Raw genomic sequence first — 12221 nt, forward strand, 5'->3', positions numbered from 1 at the left:
TTTCAGCCGGTTGAAAATATCAGAAGAATGAACACATATGTGGCTGAAATTGGGGAAATTGTGAGATCTCAGCGAAGAGATGAAGAGTATATTGAAGATATTACAGAAAGATTGAGCAGGGTAATTAAAAAATTAGATTAGATTTTTTTTTTGAAAATTACGGTGCCTGGTCTCGACACGACAAAATTTTGTTAAATGTAAAAGGGCGTGCGCCTTTAAATTCAAAGATTACAGTAATTCACAATCTCTTTTTGCGGAATTTTCACAGATTTTTCCACAAACACATGACATTTAGAAAATAACTTTAAGTAACAACAATCGGTTGAAAATTTAAGAAACTACAGTACTATTTAAAAGCGCACACATTTTAGAATTTAACAGAAAATTTGTCGCGACGAGAATAATCCAATTACACAACAGGAATAAGTCAAATTGCCAAACTGTTTTTGTGATAAAAAATTAGTTATTTGAATTTCTTAAATTTCTAGGTCAGCAAAGAGCTTCTGGGCCAACGTACGTGGATTCGGTGGTTTCCGTATTTAAAATCCATCGCATCGACTCTTTATTATACGAGCACAGTTGTATTAGGTCAGAATATTAATATTTCAATCATAAATCAAGAAATCCCATTTTCGTTCAGGAAATCAAACTCTTGGCGAGGAATACGTTCATTTATTTGAATCAAACGGTCTTGAACGAACAGTTCCATCGATTCCATCACGGATTTCTTTTGTTCTTCTTCATTCAGCATTTCCATTAATTTCAAATTATTTGATTCAGGTGATTTTCATAGTTTCTTTTTGAAAATATTTGTGAAAATAAGTTTACAGAAAGCAGAATCAACACTTACACATCCATCAACTGAATCATTTCTTGGAATTCCGATTCGAAAAAATCAAAAAGCTCGTCAATCATTTCTTGACGTGTTTTTCTGGTTGAGAACTAAACTTTTTCCACAACTTCAACGTGCTCATATTGCTCTTTTCTATATAACTGGAGCATATTATAGCATCGCCAGAAGATTCACTGGAATTCGATTTTTATCAGCCAGTGCTCATTCGGATATTCCTGTACGTTAAGTGGATAGTCTCATTTTGGGTCCCGGCACGAGTGAGACTTTCCAGCTACCGTACTCCCAATCTAGATAGATTTTCAAAATTTTATTGGGTTTCATTACCCAGACGCGAATTATTACAGTAGTCTTTAAAGGCGCACACATTTTTAAATTTAACAAAAAATTTGTCGTGTCGAGACCGGGTACCGTATTTTTGCCACAAAAACATTAAGCTTTTCAATATTTAAAGTTTTCAGGCGCTGAAAGTTTATCGATTCCTTGGTTATATAACATTAATTCAATTGGCAGTTAGTATTGGAATATCATTATATTCATTTCTAGAACAGGAGAAATTCAATAATAAATTGAAAAAGGAGAAAAAAGAAAACAACGGAGGATCGGATAGGAATCTAGACGAGAATTCGGTGAGTTTTTCACGAGCATATAATAATTTTGAAATAACAATTTCTTTCAGCTATTTCATCCAACATTCCAGTGTTCAATTTGTCTTGAAAACAAGAATCCATCTGCTCTTTTCTGTGGACATTTATTCTGTTGGACGTGTATTCAGGAGCACGCAGTAGCTGCCACGTCATCCGCTTCAACTTCATCTGCTCGTTGCCCACAGTGTCGATTGGAATTTCAACCTCGTGACGTCACGCCTTTACTTAATTTGTAATAATGATATTTTCTGGAAAATTCACTTCGCATCTCTTGAATTACGGGTTTAAGGTATTTTGTAACAAATTTGAAGAAAATGAGAAATTATGATTTTCAGCCAAATAATCTCCGTTTACTTTCCACTTCAACTCATCCAACAATATATTTCACTGGAATACAACCAACTGGAATTCCACATCTCGGCAATTTCTTTGGATCTATTGAGCCATGGACTGAACTTCAGAATTCTGTAGATAAGAATATTCTTATGATGTTATCTGTAGTTGATCAACACGCTATTTCACTTGGACCACTTCCAGCAAATGAGGTTGGGGAGAAATTTATCAATTTTTTCGTTTTTTTTTCGGAACAAAAATGTTTGATTTTCCGGGAAATCGAAGAAAAATATGTATAGAATCATTGGAAAACGGAAATTTTAGATTTTTAGATTATTTAAATAGAAAAAGTAACAATTTAGTATCGAAAAAAATAATGTTTTTTTTCTATTGAAAAATTATTTTTCAAAACTATAAATAAAATATTTTTATTTATTTTTTAAAAATCGAAATTTTTGATTTTTCAATTTTACGGAAAATCGAAAAAATTGAACAAAAAACAATATATTTAAACTTTTTTTTTCTTTTTGGAAAATCTAAAAACAAATGTTTAGAAAATTAATAAAAAAATGTTTACAGCTCCGCCAAAACACTCACCAAATGACAGCAAGTCTTATTGCATGTGGTGTTGATCCAAACCGAACTCTCCTTTTCCGACAATCAGATGTTCCTCAAATTGCCCAAATTTCATGGATTCTTGGTTCACTTCAAACAACTTCAAAACTTGCAAGACTTCCCCAATATAAAGAAAAAAAAGAAAGATTCAAAAAAGGTGATATTCCAGTTGGACTCCTTACGTATCCTCTCCTTCAAGCAGCTGATGTTCTTACATTTAAAGCCACAACAGTTCCAGTTGGAGAAGATCAAAGTCAACATTTAAATCTTCTTGGAGGACTTGCTTACGCATTTAATAAAACTTATGAGACTGAAATCTTTCCGATTCCAAAGCAGTTAACACGAGAATCTCATGCAAGAATTCGATCATTAAGAGAACCTGAAAAGAAAATGAGCAAATCATCAGGAGGACCGAGGAGTCGTATTGAGGTAATAATTTCACATTTCTTACTGAACAAAAACATATTTTTTGGAACAGCATTTAAGAAATTGACACTTTGAATCAAGAATCTAAACTATAGCAAGTTTCATCTACAGTACCCTTTTCAGATCACAGACAGCCGTTCCACAATTATCGAGAAATGTCAAAAAGCACAAAGTGACAATGCTGGAAAAGTGACATATGATAAGGAAAACCGGTTAGCTGTTTCCAATTTGGTATGTCCTCTAATTAATTTCAGAACCTAATTTTCCAATTTCCAGCTTGATCTCTATTCGGCAGTCACCAAAACTCAAACATCAGAGATCGACTTCTCAAATTGGACAACTTTAGATTTGAAAATGAATTTGGCTGAAGCAGTTGATAAACGACTAGCTCCAATTCGACAAAAATTTGAAGAATTACAAAATACTGGAGAGGTATAATTTTATTCGTTTTTTGGCTTCTCTTCAAATCATTCCCCAGTTAAACTAAAATTGCGGCCATCTGTGTTGTCAAATTTTTGATTTTTGCAGAGCTTTTCATTCTTAATTTATCCACCTTTCAGGTTGACAAAGTGCTAACTGAAAATGGTGAAAAGGCTCGAGAAATTGCAGAAAAAAATCTAGAAGAGATTCGTCGAACTATCGGATTCTTGTGATATTTAAATTTACGGATGTTTGAATTGTTCAGTTATTTTTCGTTGTTGATTTTACTTTTTACTTAGAGGATATTGTTGATTTTTCATTTCGTCTATTCATATTTAGGTTAAGTAAATTATTAATGTTTTCCACGCATTTTAAACATCTTCGAATATTCATTGGCTGTATCTGTCAATAGTGATGATATAATTACACCCGCAATTATCTTCTTCTTTGCTTCTCCCCACACTATTTTTGGTGTTTGTTTTAGGAGTGTAAATTATAATTATAATTATTATTATGCTCTCAGAGCAGCACGGATTCCCAGGAGGACTCCCCCCCGTAAACATTAAGTGGCTCTTCAGTTATGGAACTTTTTTTCATTCTTTGTTTCGATCTTAATTGGACAGAAAATCTTGATCATGTGAACGTTGAAGACTCGGGAAAAGGAAAAACGTTGTGAAAAAATTGAGAAAAATATTTTATTACATGACTATAAAAAAAAACGTTGCGGACAACACACATTCCGATCACGTACTCGATATCTCGCCGCGATCGTACCGTAACCTACCGTACTTCTAGCATTTTGTTTCTGTTCATTCTATATTTTTTCTTTATATTTCTAGCATTCTAGCAGTCATATTTTAAAATGAAAGAGAAACAAAAATGGAAAATTACTGGTCAATACTTTAAAATAATTTATTTTTCAGTTCAACTGGATGTATAAATGTAGTGACAAAAATAAAATTAAATAACAGACCCGTAACCAAACAAATCAGAAATCAAAGAAAGAGACTCTCAACAAATATTTGAAAAAAAACCGAAACTTATGGTGAATAATTAAAAGTATTCTGATGGGAATGTTGATGATACATTTGTTGATATTGTGGATCACATGATCCTTGAAGTGGAGCAGCTGATGGTTGAGTTGGAGAATAATAATATTGAGGTGGAGAACATGAAGATGATGGTGATGATGATGAGAAGGATGAATGTGGTGGTGGATGAGATGGATGAAGTTGATGATGGGATGGATCAGAGAAGATGTCGAATTGTGATGGTGGAAGGAGTTGACGAGGTTGGACCTGGAAAAGAGAGGGGATATGGAGATTTTGGGTAGTAAATTGTTTTTACTCTAACAAAATATGGTAAATGTGTAAGAAAAAATGGGTTATACAAAGCCCAAATCTTTTAGATTCATCTATTCGAAAAAATTATTTCTCATTTAAAAATACAGCACGCGGTCTCGACACTTGTTTTGTAAATCAGCTAACAAGAAGATAGGCAAACTACAGTACTAAACATTTCCTATGAGTTTAATATTTTGACTATGTTTAAATTAACTGTATTTGAAACTTCTGGAGGACTCCGAAAATTCAACAACTAGTTAATTTCGCTAGCGAAAAACTATCTTATGACTTCTAACTTCAGTTATAAGACAATACCAAGTTATTTAATGAAATGCTCTCAAAACCTTACCTGCAACAAGTTAGCCAACATATTCGTGGTAGTCTGTGACAATCCATTGGCAAGTGTGTGAGCATATTCAAGTGGAGTTGGTTGTTCGTTTGTTTGCAACATTCTTTGAAGAGCATCAATGTAATTCCTGAAATATTTGAATTAATTTGGAAATATTTTATGGGTTTAATGATGACTATGTTCATAGTTAAATCGTTAAAATTCTTATTTGGAACGGGGGAGAATCATAAAACTTAATGACAGCGAGCTGGTAATTAAGAAGAGTCTTTCTATATTCTATTCTATTCAAGACGGCTTGGAAATTATATAAATCACGGAATTAATTATGAAAATTGAAAAAAAAGTTATTACCTCGTTTTGGAAAAAATGTATTTAAAAAATCTAAACTTTTAAAGCGAAGTTTCAGTTAATTAGAAACACTTTAGAAAAATTAGAAGAAAGCGCCAAATAACAAAAAATCTTACCTTGCGAGTCTCAAAGTCTCAATTTTGCTAAGTTTCTGATGTTGAGTAGTAATTGGAATATACTCTCTGAGCATATCCAATGCATTATTCAAACCATGCATTCTTGCTCTTTCTCTTCCATTTGCTTTCACTCGTCGAACTTTTCGCTTTGAAATTTCGGCTGGAGCAAAGTTTGAAGTATCAGTAGGACGCATTGTAGAAAATATAACTGGATGACAGGGAAGTGTATAGTGAAAGAGAATGAGCTACTGATCTGGTGGATGGTTCACAGAAGGAGGGGCGGGGCTGGTGGAGCTGGGTGAACAGAGAGCCCGTGGTGTACAAAAGGGGCGGGATGTTCGTTGGGAAGGATGGAATGGTTTCCAATGATAGCATTAAAAAGTTCTAAAAAGATAAATTTACAGATGAAACTTTCGAAAAAGTTTAATGTTGATGTGTCTTACAATCAGATTTTAGAAAACTTGCTTAAAATAGGAACCTTGCATAGAAAAATACTTTTAAAAAAAACTTTTAGCTCTACTTTATCTACTTTTTAGAAAACAAAATATCAAAATGTTCTAAGTATACCAACAAGGCAAAGGACTCTTAATTATGTTCCAACTAAAAAACTGCATTCCAAAAAGTTAATATTTTTGAATGTATGTGCCAAACTTGTAACATGATCGACACTATTGACTATAAATATTAAAATACGAAGCTTTATAACATGTGTGGAATGGTGTTCCACATTTCAATAAATCCCTTCCAATAGATAAAAAATTTGTTCTGAAAACGATCCAGTTAACAAAAACGCTCGTGCTTGTAATTTTAAAAATCTTGAAACATGCTAGAAATCGTCCACGGTAGTTCAACTACTCCATATTAATTACAGTATGATTTTATCTCAACCAAAACACATGCGTGTCACCGATTAACATGTTATTTGCCTAAAACAGTAGCACTATCTCATTCGTTGATCTTCTGTTAGATCCGGAGAGCATGTCAGATATGCACGCAATTGCAATTTGTAATTTTAAATTTCGAAATATAAATAGATTTGAAAATTGCCGTGAATTTCTGGAATTGCCATTAATTCCCGCCTAACAAAGGTGTAGAGTGCCCATTACTAGAAACTTGTCAGTTCAAAATATTTGACCTTTTACAAATCACAAATGTCAATGAGCAGGTGTCAAAGTTTCATGAAACAATGAAAATCTCTGTAATCCTACATACCAGAGGTGTCAACTGTAATATTTTCTTCCTTCCTGAACATAATCCAAGTGTTCTTCTGGGATCTCATTGTACTGTGAGACTTTTGCCAGGGGTCAATATAAACAATACATCAATATGAAATATTCCACAAAAAATTCTGAAAATCAAATTCTGATTTGAAAATTGAGATCATAGATTGTCTTATTCTTTCAAATTCAAATATCATCGTTTTTTCGATTCCGAGAGTGAAGGTCCAAGAGTGAAAACATATAGTCTGAATTTTTGTTCTATAGGATCTATCGATACGACCGTTATCGAAATAGAGTAGTATACATCCAGTAAAAGTTGTTATGTCATATTTCTCCAATTATGCAATGATGTGCATCAGTAAATGCAGATATCATCTAATTACCAAGAAAGGTTTTATAAGGGTCACACAATTCTGTAACTGACATACTCTTCAAGATAAGTGCACGGGATGTTCTGAGAAATGTTCTAGATAGATCACAGATATTTGTTGACGCGGGAACTGATTGGAAGTTGATAAGGTCTTTTCACAAAAACGATGGTTTTGAAAAACAAGTTTTTTTCTTCATTGCATGTTTTTGAGACTTCACTAATCTGCAGATTCTGTTATTAGTTGGTAAGCATTCAGTAAGCCTTTTAGAGCACTTTATTAGTCACTTTTTGTTTTAAAACATGAAAAGGTTGGTTATAAAGTTAACATATTTTATCAAAAAATAATATAATAAAAACCTAATCTTACAAAAAAACATCCTAAAACCAAGACTAGTTTTGGAAAAAACTTCAGCGAAAAAATTTACTGAATACATTTCAGTTTGTTTGTTTTAGTTCAAGAGAAATGTACCACTTTCGCGCAAATAATGAGTTAATGAGAATCTCACTTAATGCCAATTAACTTTCCATTTAAATCATAACTGTTTTCTTTTCTTTCCTCTATTTTTTTCTAATAACACCCTTCTTCCGGTAATGGCCTCAGTCCATCCTCAAGCTAACCTAAATTGGCAATAATTAATTCAAGTCCTTCAAATGTCTTAGTCTCCTATACTCATGTGCTATCTAGCCAGCTGCCACCAACAGTTGGTCATTCATCTTTTGAAGAGACTAGGAAAAAACACAGAAAGAACACTTAAATAGTGGCCCGGAATGGAAGGAAGATAGGCAAGTACTTGTGCAGATTTTTCCCCGTGGAATCTAGAATCTCTGAAAATTATCGAAAGCGTCCAAAAATCCACTTTTCGAGCAATTTGAAAAGGCTCGAGATTATTTCTTTTGACACTGAAAAATTAAGTTTCATGGATATTCTAAAACCAATAATTTCACAATTTGATTATCACATTTCCTCATTTGAGTTCATATACCTTTTGTTCTGCTAGAAACCAAATACCAAAATTTCACACCTCTTGACTCATAAATCCCCTAGTTGAATTCCATCCTTTGACAGTTTGGTTACCGCATTGCATCACACCTAATTAGACCAATTCCTTGTCACTGTCACACATTTCTAAACGGATTTGGCACCGTATGTTGAACGTTTTCAGGAGTACGGGCGGTATATTTGTATGATGATGCAAGTCTGTAATTAATCTTTCAAGACCGATCGGTGGGAGGAAGAGAGCAAGCGGTGCGGTTATTAATGAATAACAATATGGTTGGTGCCTAGGTGATGATTTGGTACAATAATTGGGTATATAGAAAGATATAGTAAAAAATATTTTCAACATTTTTCAACTTATTAAAAACTTTTCAATTAATTAATGAAGGAATATCGTTAAAGAGGATTTTTTCTAGATCTACCAATAGTTTTGGAAAAATTCCAAATTATTTTTTTTGCACATTGCCATAGTTTAATTTTTGACGAATTGTCCAAGCAAAACCTTTCAAATAAGGGTATTCCGAATAATTTTTTGTGAAGTGTTTCCTCTCCTGAACTTTTCCCAATTTTGTGATAATATGTCAAATAAACCAAATATTATTGCAACCAAATGCGCAAACATTCACATATATCGCGCATGTAATAATCATTAAATACACATGTACCTGTTACCATATATCTTTTTTATTGACAGATATCCTATATTTGTCTCTTCCCAGCAGGTGTTCATCGCCCTCTTCATGACTTCTGAATAAATACAGACCGGATGGATACAGTGTATCACTACAAGTATGCGCGAAAACTTTCAAGTATTACTAGAGCCACGTGTCATAGCTGTTGACCGTTAAATGAGCATGAGATGAGCTCAAGTGAGTGAGAGTACTTGTTGAGGATTAGCCCATTTGAGAAGGGAAATTGTAACAAGAGAATGGGTAACAGGAAGTTATGTAATCTTTATTGTTTCTTTTTTGTTCTGATTTAAGGAATTAACAAGCAGATGGAGACTAGTTGTCAACGTGTCAAGTGGAGATGGTTTATTTTTTGAATTCTCATGAGAGTCTTGGTTTAATAAAATGGAGAAACTTATGCAGGTTTAACGGTCTTTCTTTAATTGTATTTTTATTTGGAAGTTTATGCTCTCTCTAGTTTATTTTATTTGTTTGTTATTCTTTGCTCTGGCCTAACCTAAAAAAACCATTCATAATTTTCCGGTTGATCACCCTATTCTCTAAATACCGTAACCTAAGTCTTAATCACGTTCCGTCTGTTTCCATTTTCCCCTTTTCTTCATACCGAAACCTTGCTAATGCTCATCACTCATTCGAGCTGTGACCAAAAAAGAGCCGCCACCACAACCACCGTGCTCAACGAAAAATGGTGGGTGACGACGGGAAGGAAATCAAAACGATTTGACAGTTGAAGCATAGTGGAGAGAAAATGGGTGAAATACACGGAGGGATGGAACCAAGCGAGATGAAGATTTATTTATGTTCGACCCAATAGGAGATAATGGAAAAACAAAAAGAAAACAAACCAAAAAATAGAGAAAATTCTGGGGAAAACATAGCAATTGAAAAGAAAACCATCTCGAATTAAAATTGTAAGATGCTCGAAATACGATTTCCGGTCTTGACATGATTTATTTTTAATGGAAGTGTGTGCCTTTATGGAGTACTGTATTCCCCAACTCCTCATTGCGTTCAGTTTTCAAAAATGTTTTTACAGTATACTTTAAAAGTCCATACCTCTTTTGTCTTTAAAATGTAAAGTATTTTTAGACGAAAAAAGCGCAAAATCTCGTAGTTTATCAATTCTCGTCATCTTGCAATAACGGAAATCAAACTTATTTCACACCAATCGAATATTTTTTCAAAAAGTGTGACCATCTGCTCTGTGTTTCCATAAAAATCAATCACCTTGAATGCAGACGCGGAACAAAATCAAAGCATCAAATATGCAAATTTTTGTTTCTTTTTCAAAGTCGCACAGGGCGGCCATAATTATGTATGGTCTTGTCGAAGGAAAAGCTTTTGAACAAAATTGATGGAGTCACCTACGATTTTAAATTGTTATAAAACTGTTTAGGTAGTGCCAAAATGATTGTATGTATGAAATATTCTAATACTTTCCAGACTTTCAAAATTTACAATTTCAGTTAAAATTTGGTAAATTGCCAAATTCCGGGTTTTCTTCAATTTTTTGCGAAATACACAGAAATAACTTTTTGAATTTAAATTTAAATACAAACAATAGAAACATCATTGAAATATAATACCCGAGGAGAAGTAAATATATTTTTGGTAGAGTTCAAGAAATTATAATATTTGAAAACTGAATAATTGTAACTTTTTGGTGGTACTACAAAAGTTTTGAGATCCCATGTTAGTAAACTTGAAAGTAGTAAATAACTATTGTTATTATTCTTATTGTTACAATTAGTACTTGTTTACAACTTCTCATCTTTATCTACCAATTCAATGCAAAATGACATATTGGAAAGGGTCAATCAAAAGAGGAGCCTCTAGTTAAATGCAAAACACCAGTAGGGAAAGAAAGAGCACATTTATTTGGTATTTTTATGTTAAAAAATATCAAATTTCGATATAAACTCAATTATTTCTTCCAAGTTCTATCTCCTTTCTCTTTTTGTTTTGAGCAACAGTGCATGCACCACTAAAAGAGTACATGGAATACAAGCAGCTCTTAACAGATGGTATTACTGTAGATATTAGGGAGACGGAATGATGATTGACTTCTCCTCTTCTATTCAATTTCTATCGCTTCCTAATCTGATTGGCACTCATTTTGTTTGTCATCAAAAGACATATGCCGGCTCTCCCGAAAAAGGAGAAGACACCTAGTGCTCTTTCTCTCTGCGGGAAGCTTTCACCCCATCCCCAGTCTTTCGAGTGTTTGTATTTTGTTAATCAAGAGGCGACAATATGGAATGGGATTAGTGGATTTACAATAATATTTTTATTTTTCTGTTAGGGAAGTGTTGAGGGAAAAAATTTTTAAAGCAAAAACATGTTTAAAAACATACTTCTCGCCAACCGTATGATTATGCCATTATGGATTTTGTTCGAATATGCGTATACGCTATATATTTCAAAATATGTCCACTTTTCAATTACTGTACCACCTTGCAAATTTCTCTTTGTATTTGAGTTGGTTTTGATAAATTTAAAACTGGGTTCCTTTTAATATTAAAAAAATTTCTGGGTACGGTAGCTGAAAAGTTCCTCTTAAAGCTTCCTTTGAGGAGTACTGTAGCTTCATACTTTCTGTCTTTTTTTTCGCAATTTTTTGCGATTCTCTGAAAATTGCGACATGGGGAACTACGATAGATCTTGAAGGCCCCTTTTCGGCTGAAACTTTTTGGCCACTCCGAGGCCTGGTACCGTATTTCAAGCTAAAACCGCGGCCTTCCCAAACTGGATAATAAACCCAAACTCCTAAAAGCATAACTGGCATCTTAAAAGATTTCCAAAACTGTTTTGATATGCAAATTCGCTCTACAGTACTACTATATTTATAACACCCGCCAAAAAAGCTCATCGCAACAAGTTAATCCTCTAAACAATAAGAAACAGTGGGCAATCCTCTTAATATCTTCCCGCATGGTCAATGTGTGATATTTGCATTACAAAAAGGGCGATCTAGTGACGGCGCGGGATAAGAAGAAGTGTCGGGTGGTTGTAAACGTTGAGATTTTCTGAGAAGCCGACACAGTTTTATTATGCGGGAAACGAACAGACGGATCATTGTAAATTATACGAACAAAAAAGTGAGCAAAAGAGTTGGAAGTGAATCTTCGAGTGTGGGGTTCGAATAGGTTTCTTAGAAAATTGTGTTGAACACGTTGTGTCAAGATGTCCCAAGATGGTTTGCTATGCAATAGATACAGGAATCGTTAGCCCAGAAAAACAGAAATTTTAAGCCAGCTTCGGTAGATTTCTTCAAAAAAATTAAGAGCACAAAGTTCCAGAAAAAAGAAATTATCAGATACTCCATTCTCTATAACTTTATTTTCTCATTTACCACCCAACAGTTTGAGTAGTACTAGTAGGTGACCATTCATTTTTGCAGATGCCACGTGGCTGGCAGATGGTATCACGTACTCCATTGTAATGCATCCGGATGGTTTTTATTTATATTGCACCTATTTCCGCATACATACATGTATC

At 33.7% G+C, this 12221-nt stretch overlaps 2 protein-coding genes across 3 annotated transcripts; one reads left to right on the forward strand and one right to left on the reverse strand.

Moving 5' to 3' along the window:
* Nucleotides 1–6: 6 nt before the first annotated feature.
* Nucleotides 7–3652, forward strand: prx-10. Of its 2 annotated transcripts, NM_001026029.5 has the most exons (11): nt 7–120; nt 489–588; nt 641–780; nt 831–1070; nt 1312–1479; nt 1530–1786; nt 1833–2042; nt 2410–2874; nt 2995–3102; nt 3148–3303; nt 3432–3651. In NM_001026029.5, exons 1-6 carry the CDS (start codon nt 28–30, stop codon nt 1731–1733), a joined length of 945 nt encoding a protein of 314 aa, NP_001021200.2. In that variant the 5' UTR covers nt 7–27; the 3' UTR covers nt 1734–1786; nt 1833–2042; nt 2410–2874; nt 2995–3102; nt 3148–3303; nt 3432–3651. The 2 variants fall into 2 exon arrangements, with proteins under 2 accessions (NP_001021200.2, NP_001379766.1); NM_001392091.1 differs by lacking the exon at nt 7–120 and having other exon boundaries at nt 3432–3652.
* Nucleotides 3653–4187: 535 nt separating this feature from the next.
* Nucleotides 4188–8236, reverse strand: cnd-1 (Neurogenic differentiation factor 1). The gene is made up of 3 exons (NM_001392092.1): nt 5448–8236; nt 4984–5110; nt 4188–4589 (listed from the first exon to the last, which is right to left on the reverse strand). Exons 1-3 carry the CDS (start codon nt 5639–5641, stop codon nt 4332–4334), a joined length of 579 nt encoding a protein of 192 aa, NP_001379767.1. The 5' UTR covers nt 5642–8236; the 3' UTR covers nt 4188–4331.
* Between the last annotated feature and the right edge of the window lie 3985 nt (nt 8237–12221).

The sequence above is a fragment of the Caenorhabditis elegans genome, chromosome III, assembly GCF_000002985.6.
Source record: "Caenorhabditis elegans chromosome III".
NCBI lineage: Eukaryota > Metazoa > Nematoda > Chromadorea > Rhabditida > Rhabditidae > Caenorhabditis > Caenorhabditis elegans.